Genomic DNA, 17,784 nt, shown 5'->3' with positions numbered 1-17,784 from the left:
AGCGCAGCCCTTCACTAGTAGGGCTGCGCTTTTTTAAATAAGCGCAGCCCTTCTGTAGGTAAGAAGGGCTGCGCTTTTAAAAAAGCGCAGCCCTACTAAGTGAAGGGCTGCGCTTTTTTAAAAAGCGCAGCCCTTCTGCTTAGTAGGGCTGCGTTTTTTAAAAAAGCGCAGCCCTTCCTGAAAAAATTTGAAATTTCGGAATCGCGGGCTTTGAAATATTGAGCGGGATTCGTCAAATATATTATCCCTCATTCTCTCTCCTCTCTCACGTCCCTCATTATTCCTTTCCTCCTTCTCTCTCACCTCTCTTCTCTCTCATCCTCTCTTCTCTCTCAAAAACTCCCATAAACATTTGCGACAAAAACCTTGAAATGATTTGCACTAAACATGGCGACGGAGTCCGATTGCCTATTGTGATACCTTTTCGGAAGCGGAACGAGCCAACGAGTCAAACTCACCCTATGCGTGATGTTTAGGCTTTTTAAGCCATCCGAGTTCGTTTAAGCCTCCAAATACCATTTTAAGTTTTTCCGAAATTTTTTTTTTCCTTAAATTATGTATTTGGGTTTTGTTTTATGTATTTAAACATTATTAGGTTGTAGTTCTTGTATTTTCAGATCTATAATGTTCTTGTATACTTCTCTTTGTTTTATATTTTGATTAATGTTCTTGTATACTTCTCTTTGTTTTGATTAATGTTCTTGTATACTTCTCTTTGTTTATTTGATTAATGTTTTCTTGTATACTTCTCTTTGTTTATTTTGATTAATGTTATTCTTGTATACTTCTCTTTGTTTATTTTGATTAATGTTCTTGTATACTTCTCTTTGTATATAATTTCTTGTATTTTCATCTTTGTTTTGATTAATGTTCTTGTATACTTCTCTTTGTATATTAGTTTTTGTTCCTTTTTTTCATTTTCGTTTCATTCTTTTTATTGTTTTGGGTTTAGTATTTTCGTTTCGTTTCTCTTCTCTTTTGTTTAATTTCAGAAAATGTGAGATTATGAGTAAAAAAATGACAAAAAAAATTTTTTTTTTTTTATTTTTTTTTTTTGGTAGGAAGGGCTGCGCTAGTTAGGAAAAAGCGCAGCCCTTCTAGCCCAGAAGGGCTGCGCTTTTTCCTAACTAGCGCAGCCCTTCTGGGCTAGAAGGGCTGCGCTTTTTCCTAACTAGCGCAGCCCTTCTAGCTTAAGGGCTGCGCTTTTCTAGCGCAGCCCTACTTAAAAAGTGAAGGGCTGCTACTGAAAGGGCTGCTGTCAAAAAGCGCAGCCCTACATGCCTTTTTTAGCGCAGCCCTTCTTCATTTTTCCACTAGTGTAACGCTCTCAAATCAATATATGCTAGTATGGTTGCTCAACATAATCAATTTGCTAATTGTAGGTAAGCCTCTAAAGAGTACTATCTCTCGATCTATGACTCGATATTAGCAATATTTAATCAGACAATTGATCAGTTTGCAAGATTAAAAATAAAAATACTAATCAATTAGAGAAATAAGTAACTAATCAAACCATCAATAAATATTAATCAATAATTATATCATATAAACATGGATTCCCAAACCCTAGAAAATAAGACTACTCAATCATGAAATAAAGAATAAAAACTACATCTACCAAGGAAAATATAACTAAAGAAATCAATGAAAGAAATAAATAAAAATCATGAATTAATGAAAAACATGAAAAACTAGGATTTGCAACTAAAAAAACTAGAGAGAAAAAGGAGAGAAAACTAAACCTAAAAAACTAAAACTAAGAAAAATAACGTGTAAAGAGAGGAGGAGAGAGAAAGAATGAAAATATAATCTAAATAATATTAAGTAACCTCATATAATATTAAGTAACCTCATATGACTAGGAAAGTAATTTACAAGATAAGAAAAGTCTTGAATGAAGCATTAATGGGTGGATCATGGCAGATTCTAGCAAAAAATAGTGTCATCTTCCGGAAGGCATAACTCGTTTAATAGAAGTCTCCTCGGGACATGCCACCTATCGCTGGAAAGATATTCAAGTCTAGTTTCCGAATCTTCTGGAATTATTTGATTCCAAGAAGCACATCAAAAGTCAGAATCAGAAGAGTAGACGTGACCCCTTTTTCACATTTCTTCTAATGATTTTCCGCTTTGTTTTCGCTCAAACTCGTACTATGACATATTCCTACGATCCTCATGTATTATAACTTCTTTCCAAGTGCTCATAATCCTGAAGTTTAACTAATCGTACTCCAAATACATCCTTAATGCCTGAAATTCATCAAAAACAAGAAAACATAACGTATAGGAATAGAAAAGCATAACTTTAAGAATATAATGCAACAATGAACCTAAATATGAAACTAAATGCTTTAAAATGCAACTTAAATGTTATTTCCCTAGGAACATTACAAGAGGGGGGGATGAATTGTAGGTGTAGAAATAAACGTAACTTTTTGCGGAAATTAAAACTTAAACGAATAAACAAGCTAGAGGAACACAAGGGATTTTTACGAGGAAAAACTTCTTGGGCCCAACAAGAAGAAACAACCTCGACCACTAGGGATTTTAAACTCAACTCTTTCACTAATTAGGCCAAACAACTTTGTTACAACCTAATTCTAACTCGAGCCACACCTTGAGTTCCTAAACTCAAGTTCCTGAGCCACTGTTCCCTTAACAGTAGTTCCTCTCAACTTCACTCGAAGTTTTCTCACACATACAAGCTTTACTCAAAGCCTCTCTTACAGAACTTCACTCAAAGTTCCCTTACCCCAAAAACCAAAATACAATTGATCGAAATAAGCTTAGTGGAATTAGAGTAAGAAAGCAAAGAACAAATGGCTATTATGAGAGAATGAAGGCACTGACACTTAATTAGTTAAACTCACTTAATTACTTAGTCAGACACACTTTGGAACTCATTTAGACTTCAATATTTATAGTGAAATCATGAAAACGTGGGAGTAAAATCGATTACATGTTAAGTCCATTAACCCATGATGTTCCTTCCCCTAAGGAACATGTTTCTCATCATGTCCCATGATCCCATGATCTCATTTTGAACGTGGATATATTTTAGCCACAACTCCTAAAGTTGAGGAGTTTCTTGAGCTTTATCCGAAAATCAGTTAGTTATAAAAACAGATTTATCATTTAAAACTGAATTTTTAATCTTTAAGAAAATATTATCTTTTAAACAAACTCTTAATAAAACCGGATAATTATTTTCTTATATTTTCCGAAAAACAAAATCTTTTCTTTAAACAGAATTTCTACTAAAACGGATTTTCAAATTAGATAAAACTATTTCCTATAATTTAGGCATGACTTACTCAATTGCATAATTGTACCGTTATCTTTTGCACGCCTAAGTCTAGTTCCTTTTTAAACCAAGTTCCTTTAACAGATTCGTTTAGTGCCACTTAGTTTGTTCCTTACAAAGGAACAAACTCTCATTCTCAAATAAAACTGCCAATGTTCCTTACCATCCTTATTTGTTCCTTTACAATGGAACTAGAAAATAAAACGCCTACTTTATTCTTCTTGATCCAATGCTTGCTCCAGTATCAACTTAGAGAAACTTCTTTACTTAGCCTTTGAAATCCTCTCTTGACTTCTTCCTTGACTTTGTATTCTCCCAGTTCCTTTCATTGATACCTTAAACATCATACACTTAAATAACTCATTAGTTCACTACTTAGTTTGCATCTTTGTTTCTTTGTCATCATCAAAACTAGGGTTCAACATTAAATGCACCTAAAAACTATATATAAATATGACTTATCAAACTCAGGGCCGTCTTAAACATTTTAGAGGCCCTGTTCTTAAAATTTGGGCCCCTAATATAAAACAATGCAATTTTCATTAAAAAAAATGTATGTATTAAGAATATTACTCCTCATCTTACAATTATATTCTTACAAATTGAATCCGCAAAAATTTAAAATACTTTATTTAAAGGGTAAATAAAATCTCAATACAACTTGAAACTATTATTAGTCTTCTACTTGTGATAAATCTGTCCTTATTAGTCAGTTACTAACCAATCATTTCAACCTAAAAAAATTAAAGAAGAAAATCTCATTAATATAATAAATTCAATTGATGATGGAGATTATACACAATGCCACTAAAAGCCTTAAAAATATTACATTACAGCATTACATGTTTCAAGTTAGAGAGTACTTGAGAAATTAAGAATATGGAACATCAACAAATTTGGAAAAACTGCCAATAATATGGACCCGAAAAATTAGGAGAAGGTAGGGAGGTGATACTGAATCAGTGAATTACTGAACTGGTGCTCTAGGTTTCAGTTGGAAGAGAGAATACACTTTTTTTTTTGTAAAAGGCTAGATTTCAATATTTGGGCCCTTAAAATTTCGAGGCCCTGTGCTGATGGTCTGTTTGCACAGGTTATTGGTCGGTCCTGATCAAACTCCCCCAAGCTAAACCATTGCTTGTCCTCAACCAATAAGACACAGACATCGGAAAAGTTAGACAAGCTACAATATAGGACTACAATAGGGTTAAACACTCAATTGAAACACAAGAGATATAATCACTACATAAACCAAGCATCAAAGCTCGAACAAAGCCGCATAGCATGTCATGTATCGCAATCGAATCCCAAATCATATCACATACCATTTCTTCCAAGCTGGATTTAACCAAACCTGACAGACCTCACTATAGTCAAGTGCACTCAAATCTCTCATGTGTTTAAAGGATAAATAATGTCACTCAACCTAAAATAAATCGACTGAAATGAAACATGTACTCTTTAATTTTGACTTTTTGACTCACTTAATTCCCAACAATACAATACATATGATCAAGAGGTCTTTTAACGGTTGTAATAGGGTTGAGCTTAAAGGTATGGGAATAATTTGGGAATTATGGTGGAAAAACCAATAAGGGGGAGCATCAAATAACTGAAAACATGACCAAGAAAGGTCACAACAACTCCGCGCAACAACCAACAATCATCAAATATAATCAACAACACTTTTCACTCAAGAAAATCAAGAATAACCCTTTTTCTTCACTCTATTCAGAACTCTCGCTTTTTTCATTTGATTTTTCTTTTTCATATTGTGTTTATTTTTCACACTTTCAATTCAATTTCAAAGCTCATTGAACATACTTTTCCATTAATCTAAGCCACAAATACAACATTATAATTTAATATAAATCGAACCAAAACTAATATCACTCCCCCAAGCTAGGCTCAAGAATCAAATAAGGCCAATGGCTTGTAATCTAGGTAGCAATCGAACATAGTCAGAAAAAAGGTTCAATTGGGTTAAAGAATGGATAATATGAAAAAAATAATAACTCCGGATCTAAGATCATGAAATGAAACGCCTCAATCATATCAAAATGTATGCAACTATCAAATATCAAAGAGTACCAAGTCAAAATCAACATTAATGCAACAATGAGAAACTAATCACACATGAAAGAATATAACAGACACAAATACATTAGTTTATAGCCACAAAATCTCACTTAGGTTAGGTGTTTGCACAGTAAAGCTAAATTGAGCCAGAGAGAGATCAATCAATCTTACCACAAATAATCAATCATGCTATGAGGAATCATGAACGAGATGAATGATGCTTAGGACTTACAGTAAAATATCAATCAGGTTTTGAAAAAGTGCAAGCAATAGCCCCATAGATGCAACTATAATGAGATGAAGTCTAATATGATATGAAATATATATGCAACTAAGAAAGCAGTACAATTTTTTTGGTTACACGTAAACTCCCACTCCTAATAAGTGGTACAAACCGTGCAACATCCTATGAAAGCAGTGAAATTAAATCTACACTAGAAAATAATAAATGATATAATATAACTCCCCCAAGTTAGAATTCGCAGTGTCCTCACTGCATAAACCAATTCAAAAAAGAACAAAATTGAACCCCAACAATCATCCAGCACCAAATTCCCTCACCAAGAGTCTGAACACACCACGAAAACCATACACAAACTCCAACAATCCAAAAATTTAATCAATGTGTTCAAAAGATTCTTACAAGAGGGCATCAAAATAAAAATCCAAGTAAAAATTTCAAAATCATATCAAGAATATCAACAATAAAAATATAAAAGCTTACTACCCAATTGAAGTATTGGATAAGCTTAAAAATGACATTGCATGACTTATTGAATACTAACTTGACCATTTTATTGCCACTTGCACAAATCCTACAACAATCATCAATTAAAGAGAGAAAAATAAAAGAACTAGATGATCAAGGGAAAAGGTAATTATAAGAAGAAAATAAATCAGACTAATACAAATGAGAAAAAAAAAGAGAAGAAATAAAAAAAAGGGAAAAAAGGAAGAATTCAGAAGAAATAAAAGATCATAAGGGGAAAAGGTTCATGGCTTGGCCGAAGAAGATGGAAGTTGTGATGATGGTGCGCGGATGCTGGACAAAGCGGTCAATGGCGAATGGATTATGGTGGCGCGCCGATTTTTGGTGGTTGTCTGTGAATTATGATAGAGTGAAGCAGAGTGTGAGTGAGCTGAGGACGAAAGAAAGAAGCAGGGGAAAAGGGGGTTCCGGGTTCGGTGGTGGCAATTAAGAAGCGAAGAAGGTACATAGATAGGGGTGCTGGTGGTGCGGCAGGATCCGGCGAGAGTGGGAGCGTGGTGATCCTGATGTAGCTAGTGCGAGATAGGTTGAAGGTGGAGAAGGGTGGTGTGGTACTATGCAGCGTGCAGGATGGTTGAAGATAGGGTGGAGGCACAGTGGTTGTGATGCAAACGGAGGAAGTTTGCTTGTGGGAGATGGGGGCGTGTGAGGACGAAGGACAGATTGGGGGTCGATGGTGGTCCGCTGGTGCATGTCCTTGCGATGCGGTGATATGGCACTGTGGTGGGTGCCGGCGAGGAAGTTCGGTGTGGATAGTGTTACGCCGACGACGGTAATCGGAGAAACAGTGGTGTGACACCGAGTTTGCTGGTTGGAGAAGGGGACAAAGGAAAAAGAAGAAGGGTGATGTGACTTTTTTTTTGAATTATCTCCTCGCCAGGTCAGGTGTACATCAACCCTGTCAGGCAAAAATATCCGCCCGGTCCTAGACAGACTCGACCAACACATCAATAGTTTTGTATTATTCTTTGAAAATCTCGTTCCACCTAAAACATCAAATACCAAAAAAAAAAACATCAAAGTGAGTAAAATCACTCATGAAGGATGAAACAAAGATAAAAAGTAAAGAAAAGAAAAGAGAAAATAAGTTAAAGCTCGGTTTGCTTCCCGAGAAGCAAATTTAAAGTCTTGCATGACCACTAAGACTAGTGGATTACTCATAATAGTTCAATACTCTAAGAAGCTTATCATATGTTCCTGCAAACATCTCAGAGCATATTAGGTAAGAATGAAAAGAAAAAATGAAAAAAGTTAGTACTAAAAAATTACTTATGCTACAAAAAGAAAAAACAAAGGAAAATTTATATTCACAAGAAGAAGAAAAGAAAAATCATTAGTCTTTTTACATGACTTAAAAGAAGAAAAATAAACTAACCGTATATTATTTACATTATCATGAGAGTCATTCAAAAGGATAGAAAGAAGAAACGATGGAGGTTATAATATAGGAGATGAAGAAATAATGTCATGTTTTTAAGGGAATGGAACATGAGACTCAAAAATAGTATAAGATGAAATCGACAAAGACTTATGGACTATCTCGCTCTCAACTTTAGACTCATATGGAGGTGAAAAGTTTATCGAAAAAGTGTCAGACACTTCACTCTCAACAATGGATTCGTCAACATAGAGACACAAACTACCAACTCCACCAATTACATCTTTACCTTCTACCAAATTATCATGAGTCAAATCAACGCCTTTCTCCTCCGATTATGATTCTCAACACTAATATCAGTATCATCAAGTATCACATGTTGATCAGTTGACTATTGCACAACAAGTAATTCAATAGATTTCACAATGTTATGGTACTCATGCGCCAATTCATTTAAATCTTCATGTTATTTAACAATATAGTCTTTCATCATGTTAAAAAGTTCCTAACACTCTGATGTTTCGGGTTGAAAATAATTATTAATTTTAGGTTGATGACATTGGGTATTATCAGACACATAAGCTTCATTAGGTTAATGGGAATATTCATAGAAATTCATGCACAAATTTTGTAAATTTGACAATCATATGATGCATCATAAACACAATCATTCGCATTATAATACCCAGAATAATCATACAACTCCATGACAACACACTATAAAGAGGGAAAAAAACTATTCACAAAAGGGAAGAAAATATATATATATATATATATATATATATATATATAATATATATTATATATATAATATATATATATATATATATATATATATATATATTATATATATACACACACAATTTAATTTCACCAACAACAAAAGCTAAATAAAACAATATCGTCTCCCCGGCAACGGCGCCAAAATTTGATAGGTTATCGTACACATGTGAAAAATAATTCCTGCAAAACCTTCTAACAATGTAGTAGGGTAAGTAGGGTCGAATCCACAGAGAGATGGTCGTTTTAATCTAGTTTCTAAAGTATAGATAAACTAAACAAGATCACAAATATTTGAATTAAAGTTCTAAACTAATCAAACTACGAAAATCAAACTAAAAAGGATCTAGGGTAATGGTTCACCATGTTTATAACTATAATCTATCAATATATCATCAATAAATTCAAATAGTGTGCGTTCTCTTCACCTTAATAAATTAAATTTCAAGTCCAATAAGTTCAATTCAGTTCAGTTCAGTTCAGATAAGTTTTAATTAGGTCAAATCAGGGCAATAAGTTCCAATCAGATCTAATAAGGTCCAATAAGTTCCAATCAAGTGCAATAAGTTCCAATCAGGTGCAATAAGTTTCAATCAGGTGCAATAAGGTCCAATAAGTTCTAATCAGGTGCAATAAGTTCCAATTAGGTCTAATCAGGTCCAATATGTTCCAATAAGGTCCAAATAGTCAATGATCAATAAACATATGTATTATTTTCTATTATTTTATTATTCATGTCACTATTAGCTGATTATGTTACTATTAGAATTTTAATTAAAGTACCACAATGATTATATCGTATTATACTTGTATTGTATTAAATATTTGTATTATTATTATCTATTATATAATTATTAATATTACTATTAGTTGGTTATGTTATATTATTAAATTTTTAATTAAAGTACCACAAATTATAATATTATACTTGTATAATTGTCTATTATTTTATTATTCATATTACTATTAACAAGACTATTAGATATATTAGTGGAGAAAGTTGTGTATAAGCAAGTAAATAAATAGTATTTTTTTTGTTAAATTGTTTATCATAAGAGATAATTAATAATAATTATTTTTTTGAAGGGCAAATTTTAATAATTATTATTTCATTATAAATTTTGAGGGGTAGTATTTACGTTAGGAGTAATATTTATGTTGTACTCCCTCCGTTTCCTAAAGATCTTCCCTCTTTCCGTTTAAGGGTGTTTCCAAAAGATCTTCCCTCTTTTGCTTTATTCCTTATTTGGCAAGATAAATTTCCCTATTTACCCTCTCATGTCATTATCATATGGTCCACCATTACATAATTAATTCAATTTTACTCTCTTTCTCTCTCCAGTTTAACCCCTTTTTATTTGTTTATTTGTTTATTTATCTTAACACCTTTCTCTCTCCTACTTTACTCACACCATGCCCCACACAACTTGATTTTCCTTGGTATCTGTAGGAACAGTAAGTGGGAAGATCTTTAGGAAACGGATGAAGTAACTCATCAATTTTTTTTGTCTAATAAGTTCCAATTAGGTCCAATAAGGTTAAATAAGTTGGTAAGATAAAGGACTCTACTGAACGAGCACCTCGATCGTACAATTATAACCAGTTAGATTTGCAGACTTCTTGGATGGAGGGGAGTGGTAAGATGAGGAGTCATGAATCGAATGCTTTACCAATGTCTCTACTTACTTTTGCTATTATACGAACGACAAAAAGTTTGACATGTTCCAAACATGGTACCAAGTAGTACTTGGTCTAGTGGTAAGGAAAGCAACCTTCCAACTTCAAGGTTGGGGGGTTCAATCCCCACTAGAGGCACTTTGAGGGCAGGGATTTCCCTTACCCTTCCCCCTTACTCTCAAGTGTCTGGCCCATTAAGGGTCTGTTCTCCCCAGCTTATTTTCAGTTCAGTTCAGTTCAGATCAGTTCAGTTCAGTCCAGCTGTAGTATGCCGAAGAGAACAGGCCCTAAGACCCGAGCAGGGTCCGGGCCACTTCTTCTTACCCAAAAAAAAAAAAAAAGTTCCAAACATGGTGGAGGCTCTCCAAGTTAAGTAAATATATTGAATTCATACCATGTATATATTCGTAGAAGCTAGTTAGTTGTAACTTGTAACAAAAAATAACTCATAGTCAATTTATTAGGACGCCAATATTGAGTTTTCCGATCCAAACGTCATCTCTTATTCAGAAGTTAATTTTTAAAATGACTTTTCTTTTAACATATTAAAATACTACTCAAGCACTATTTTACGAAAGATTAATTTCCATCATTAGTAAAATTTGGACTTAGTCTAAAATCAAAAAGGTGCTTTAAAAGCTATTGACAAACATGCTTATAAATATATACAAAGTAAAAGAAGAACAAAATTTTGGCTTTTTCTTTATTCATTAACAAGGATGCTCTTAAGTTTCATTAGCTGGAACCATTCTCAAGAGAAATTGATTCAAAAATGATTTCCAAGCATATTATCTTCTTTAATAAAGTATATTATTTCTAGCTAACTTCACCTATTCATTGTTTATTGGATTCTGTTCTTTCAGAAAGATTATATCCAGCCTAAAAGATGCTTTATTGCCATGGCCACGATCGAGATTAATAATATATTCATTTTAGTTAAAATCTCCTTTTTACAATAGCAATAGAAAAAAAAAATTTCTTCAAAAGTCAGAACCCAGAAAATTATTCCATTTCTTCTGCAAAAGAGAAACTGCAAGAACAAATCTTGCACTAAAAACAAAATAGAAGAACAAAAATTCATTGTTATTGCAATATCATCATCTACATCTGATATTATATACACATACATGAGTATAAAGAGGATCATTAACAAAATTCCTCTCAAACAAACTAAAGAATATTGCCGGACATTAACAACAACAACAAAAAAAAACCTTAACTTTTGACTATTGTGAAGAACAACTCAAGCTTAGTAACAATTATTTGCATCAATTGGATCCACTATGTATAAATTTGTTTTTATTTTTATGTCATGATACACCATCAAATCCATCTTTTTGGACCATGTATGTCAAAGTCAATTAGCTTCATTCCTCATCGATCCAAACAATTAATCATTCATCAAATCCCAAAAACTCATTTGTTTCAAGATTGATTAGTGCTAATCCTCCTCGAAAACCAGCCTAAGCATCTGCGCTTTTTCAAGATTGATTAGAAAAAACGTCGTGCTTTTTCAAAATTGATTAGCAACAAGGTTGCGTACATATGGACCTCCTCGAACCATTCCCCAAAGTGCAATCCTCCAAGTTGTTATTCAAGGATCAAACCCCAAGACTTGTCTTATATCACATATTTTCATTTGATAACCAAATTTATACACATCTTTGGCATAAATTTTTAGCATCAGAATACCAAGTTAATAACCTCCTTTGCTGTTGAAACTTGCAAAAATCCTTAACTTTGCTCCTCAACAAATGGGGTTTAAGCTTATCAACATCAGATAATTGCACAGGTTTCAAGAAGAATTCCTCTGCTCCATCAGCTAAACATCTGTTAATTCTTGCAGGAATATTTTCAGAGGACATAATTACAACTGGTATATCCCTTAATCTTTCTGATTCCTTAATCTTCCTCAATAACTCATACCCAGTCATTCCAGGCATTGAATAATCTGTAATTATCATATTCACTTTACTTGCTAATGATTCCTCCATGTTTCCTTGATTCCCCTTCAAACCCAGAAATTCTAGTGCCTTGTTTGGTGAATCAACTGCAGTCACTGCAAAATTTAGCAATCTGGGTCAGATTAAATTACTCAAAATCAACCAAAAATGTACAAAATTTGTTACAAAAAAAAGCAAAACTTCAGAAATTTCAATATAGAAAATGAAATTACCTTGAAAAGATGAAGTCTTGAGAAGTCTTTCAATCAATTTCCTATCAATTATACTGTCATCAACAGCAAGAACATGGTATTGGAAATCCATTAGAGAGTAATAAAGTTTGCTTCTTTTTTAGCAGCAGCCAAACAAGGATGTAAGATGTTATAGAGAGAGAGAAAATGAGAATTGAAATGAGAATGAATGAAGAAATGGTTGTGTTAGAAAGGGGTTTTTATTAGAGGTATAAAATTGCATAGGATTTTGGGGAAAATATTGGGTCATGATTCAGGAGATTTGGACAGTTGAGGAAAGAGATTCGAAGGGATACGTAGGAGGATCTGCGGGATTTCTTTGGTCGGTATATTTTATTTTGTGGGTCCAAACTTTGATGAATGATATTGATTTATTAGAGTACAAGTCTTTTTTCTTGACTGTATCATCAAATATTTCTTAAATTCTAATGTAAATATAATCTTCGTCAAATAAATATAAATACTTTACATGGTATGCTAACAAGATCTTGCTTTGGGTGGATTTGTTTGACTCTTCGACACAAGGTTAGGCCACTAGCTAGGCAGGTTTTGTTCAACTGTTTGCCATTTGACCTTTATTTTATGTTTTGAGTAGTTTAATAGAGAAAATTAATTAAGGTGGATTTTGATTTATATGATATCCTTTCGTGTGATACTATCCAATTTTTTGGTTTTGGGAAAGAATATTTTCTTTTTCTTTTGTTTTATTATTAAATATGTTTTGTGTTTAAAAATATGTCATGCTCCATTTGTAGTTGGCTATAGGCAAATAACACACTTTACATTATTTTTATTCTAATTTGGTAAGTAGATCCATTAAGGTTATCCTATGAAATCCACTTTTCTTTCATTAGAGATCTCTTAAGTCCTAACTTATAGTGTGTACTTCGTATGTACTTATGTATCGTTTGTCTCTTGGAAAATGCACTTATTTTTTTCTTGAAAAAATGTTATACACTTAGCTTCACCTCAACCAACCACAGATTCAGCTCGGTGAACACCTAAACCTCTTTTCCCCACTTCCCCACCAGTCTCGACAGTTGCCTCATTTTATTGTAGCCAACTCCTCATCGTTACATAGAGCTTTGTAGGTGTATTTAAGTTGTAGTTGTAAAGCATTCTAGATCATTTGATGCTTCATTTATTTTTGCTATCAATTCTATTCGTGTTAGTTGTATAATTCTTCATTAGCATGTTTTGGTAGGATCTACGTGATTTATGCATTTTGACTATTATAATTTCATTTCGATCAGATAATCCTAAATTGAATCGAACCCTCATAGCTTTAATGATGGTAATTTAAATGAGTGATTGTTGTTCGTAGATTGTTCTTTGAGATTTTTTGAAAATCGAAGAGGTCCTTTGTCCTTTGCCTCTCAAGGACTCGTTGTGTTGTGTCGTCCTAGAGTATTGCTAATTTGATTACAATTTTTGCAAGCTTTATCACTCACACATTTTATCACATGAGTGTTGCTTGCTCGTGTCATCATCACACAATCGTGGACACTAGATTGCTATTTCACTCGAGCTCTTATCGTGCCATTGTTGCTAGTTTACCTTGCACTTGGCCACAATCGTCCGCCACTATCCCACTGTGCAAGCTTTGCATAATTTCCCTTGTTTTCTATACATGTGCCTACGCCTATGCCTTGGTACCATTGTTGTAAAGGACTTCTCCGGATTGATTTCATTAGTGAGTGATAATTAAAAAAATTATCTTTATTGCTAATTAAAACTTTTTTTCGAATAATCTATATGAGGAAAGGGAAAGAAATCAATATGGGAATATATAGAAAATTGAATTATGCTAGGGAATCTGATCATGTTATGTGGCTGAAGCAAAGAATGAAAGCAAATTTTATTTTGATGTGTTTGGTTTATATAGAAAAAAATATATGAACTCATACAAAGAGATCTAAAAGCAAAGAATAAAGTGATCATAAATGAATTTTTTTAAAAAAAATTACAAAGAGAGTTATCTATATTTATAATGTACATAACAAATATACTATTTAGTGAAAGTATTGGGTCAGACCGTCTGACCCAATAGCTTCCGTCGGACGGGCCTGGCCAAAAAAAACGCGCGGGCTTTCCTTTTTTTTTCATATTTGTTTTGTTGATCAGCAGTTTTGTTTATTTTTAGAAAAAACATATAACGGTTATTAGGTCATTATCTTTTTTCGATTTTGAAACTGTTTTTTGGATTTCTGCTTGATTCTCGCTAGTTTTAAAACTGATTCTTCTTCATTTCAAAGAAACCGATATATTATTTACTGATTATTTCTAGAATTTTTCTGCTCCTCTGCTTCTCTGCTTCTCTGCTTCTCTGCTGTTGAAACTTAGCGTGTTTTTTTGTTCATAATCCATTACATTTGCATCGCAAATATGGTGAAGAGGATTAGAAATGATGATTCTAGGTATAATTTCGTTTGTTTTTGCTGTAATTTTTTTTTTGTTTTCAAAATTTGAGCGTTTTTGTTGTTGTAATTGTAATGTAGCCCGAAGTCGAAGAAGGTGAAGAGTCTTGGATCTTCAGGAAAAATTTTGGCAGTGTCTACTGCTGGGAAGAAGAAAGAGAAAGATGGTGATTATGATCCAAGGTAGATTTCAAGTTCTTAGAGTAGTTTAGATATTTTTTTTTTCTATTTTTGAATGTTTTCAGTTTATCAGAGTATTTATTTCATGTTTTTAGGGTTTGTGTTTCAGTTTTTGTTGTTTTATACAGATGTTTTCAGTTGTTGTTGTTTTTCAGCTGATATTTATATATTCTTTCAGTTGATTATAATATTCTTTCAGTTGCTACTTGTATTCTTTTAGTTGATGTTGTTTTCAGTTGATATTTATATTCGTTCAGTTGATTCTTGTATTGTTTCAGTTTATTCTTATATTTTTCAGTTGATTTTTTTAGCAAATAAGTCTAACTGAAGAGCAAATAAGTCTAAGTGAAGAGTTAATAAGTCTAACTGAAAAACTAAATAAGTTTAATTGAAAACTAAATAAGTCTTAGTGAATCAGTCTAACTGAAGAGTAAATAAGTCTAACTGAAGAGAAAATAAGTCTAACTGAAGTGTAAATAAGTCTAACTGAACAGTTAATAAGTCTAACTGAATCGGTCTAACTGAAGAGTAAATAAGTCTAACTGAAGAGTAAATAAGTGTAACTGAAGCGTAAATTAGTCTAACTGAAGAGTTCATAAGTCCAACTGAAAACTAAATGACTCTAACTGAACACTTAATAAGTCTAACTGAAAACTAAATAAGTCTAACTAAAATTAAATAAGTCTAACTGAAAACTAAATAAGCCTAACTGAAAACTAAATAAGTCTATCTGAAAAACAAACAAGTCTATCTGAAGCACTATATAGACTAGCTGAAAAAGAACAAGTCTATCTGAAGCACTTTGTATACTAGCTGAAAAACGAACAAGTCTATCTGAAGCACTTTATATACTAGCTGAAAACCAAACAAGTCTATCTGAAGCACTTTATATACTAGCTGAAAACCGAACAAGTGTATCTTTAGCACTATATTGACTAACTGATAAAAGAAACAAGTGTAACTGAAGTAATGTAAATTTTCAATGAAAATTTTAAGTGTAATTGGAATAGAATGAAATGAAAAATAATTATACTAAATGAAATAATAAGGACTAGCTGATAAAGCAACAAGTTTAAGTGAAGCACAATAATGAAGTTACTTTGAATGACTGTAGAGAGTATCTGAGAAACAAACAAGTCTAACTGAAGCTTTTTTTTGACTATCTGAAAAATTAACAAGTCTAACTGAAGCAGTATATAGACTAGCTGAAAAATAAACAAGTCTAACTGAAGCACTATATAGGCTATCTGAAAAAAAACAAGTCTAACTGAAGCACTATGTAGACTAGCTGAAAAATAAAGAATTTACTTTGAAGGACTGTAAAGACTAACTGAAAAATAAACTAGTCTAACTGAAGCACAATCTATATAAGCTGAAATGCAAACAAGTCTAACTGAAGCACTATATAGACTATCTGAAACACAAAGAAATCTAACTGAAGCACTATATAGAGTACCTTAAAAATAATCTAGGCCATTGTTTCAGTTAATGTTGGTATTCTTTAGTTGATCTTTGTATTTTTTCAGTTGATGCTTTTTTTTTTCAGTTAGTTTTTGTTTGATTAAACTTTCTTTCTTTCAGATGTGATAAATCCTTGTCTAAGAAGAAAAGCAAATCTGATTTATCACCAATCAAGTTTTCATTTTCAAGATCTAATCCCGATCAACAGAAAGACACATTTGATAGATCGTATGTTTTTTTCATTATTCTCCTTTTATATTATATGATTGTGTTTTTTTTTTATGTTTTAAAGTTATTTTTGTTCACTTTTGTTAGGAATTTCACTGAGCAAGAAATAAAGTCAATTAATCTACAAGTATTGTCAGACTATTCCCATTTAAATGAAGTGGTTAGTAATTTGAGTGATGAGCAAAAAAGAGACATTAGGGATATTGGGTTTGGGAGTCTCTTAGATATTAGGATAAAGAAGTTTTGTCCTAATCTGAATTTGGAGGTGTTGTTAAATTACAATGCATCTGGAATGATGTTTTCAACAAAGAATGGTAAACTGATTTTTAATAAGTTTACCATTAGTGATGTTTTGGGTTACCTGTGTCAGATAGAGCAGTAGAGGTTATAGATGATGACGCCTTTAGGAGGAAAGGTAGTCAGATAGAGGCTGGAAGTGCCAGGAAGGATTGGCATAGGTTTCTTGGTATTTCTGATCCCAAGAAGGTATATATTGGTAGAAAAAATTGGGATGATTTGTTTAAGAAATATGAATCCGGGGATGATTTCAAGAAGTTATTTGTGATCTTTTCGTTGTCGAAGCTTCTATGTCCTATAGCTGATTTAGGGCCTGTGCTGAAATGTGCCAAGAGTTTAGAAGATGTATCTGCAATTTCAAGTTATGACTGGTGTGGATATATATTGAGAAGTCTTTGTGCTGCTGTTTTGGACTGTCATCAGTCTATTATGATTAAGAAGATTGAGCTTGGACAGAAGAAAGTATCATTCAAGCTTCGTGGATGCGTCAGCGCTTTGACTCTTGCTGTTATTCACAACTTCAAGTGTCGTAATCTGGATTATTCAAATGTCAGTAAGCCATTTATCAGTTATTGGCAGGATGAGAAGGATTTGACTGATGTTGTGAAGCAGTTTGAGATCAACATGGATTTTATTCTGCCGGTGAAGCGTGAAAAACAGAAGGTTGAGTTTAAAACTCCCAGTGTTAGTGTTGCTAGTAGGAAGTCTGGTTCTCCTATAATTAAGGTGGTTGAGGGTCCATCACCTTCAACTAGGCAGCTTATCATGGATCTTCCTCATAGTTTGATGACTGATGAGGAAATAGATGCTCTTGATGTTCCTGTGAGTTTCATTTATCTTATGTTTTTATTTTTTTTACTCTTGAACTCTAAGTGAAGACTGTTGACCTCTAACTGAAATAATGTCAGTTCTAGCTGAAGAGCAAATAAGACTAACTTAAAAGTAAAGAAGTGTAACTTAGAAATAAAGAAGTCTAACTGAAACTATGTAACTGAAGAGTTAACAAGTCTAACTGAAAAT

General features: G+C 32.8%; 1 protein-coding gene and 1 long non-coding RNA gene across 2 annotated transcripts; one reads left to right on the top strand and one right to left on the bottom strand.

Annotated features, from left to right (window-relative positions):
- Positions 1 to 11,049: 11,049 nt before the first annotated feature.
- LOC104887527 (two-component response regulator ORR9) lies at positions 11,050 to 12,486 on the bottom strand. The gene is made up of 2 exons (XM_010672180.4): positions 12,164 to 12,486; positions 11,050 to 12,046 (listed from the first exon to the last, which is right to left on the bottom strand). Exons 1-2 carry the CDS (start codon positions 12,252 to 12,254, stop codon positions 11,640 to 11,642), a joined length of 498 nt encoding a protein of 165 aa, XP_010670482.1. The 5' UTR covers positions 12,255 to 12,486; the 3' UTR covers positions 11,050 to 11,639.
- A 3,849-nt stretch (positions 12,487 to 16,335) lies between these two features.
- On the top strand, positions 16,336 to 16,792 carry LOC130590558 (uncharacterized). Its single transcript, XR_008968409.1, has 2 exons — positions 16,336 to 16,467; positions 16,555 to 16,792. It is a non-coding gene; the product is annotated as an uncharacterized LOC130590558 (long non-coding RNA).
- The last annotated feature ends 992 nt before the right edge of the window (positions 16,793 to 17,784 follow it).

Source organism: Beta vulgaris, chromosome 2 (assembly GCF_026745355.1).
Source record: "Beta vulgaris subsp. vulgaris cultivar EL10 chromosome 2, EL10.2, whole genome shotgun sequence".
Taxonomy (NCBI): Eukaryota; Viridiplantae; Streptophyta; class Magnoliopsida; order Caryophyllales; family Amaranthaceae; genus Beta; species Beta vulgaris.
The sequence above is the reverse complement of the archived record's forward strand: the minus strand, read 5'-3'. Positions and strand labels throughout refer to the sequence as shown.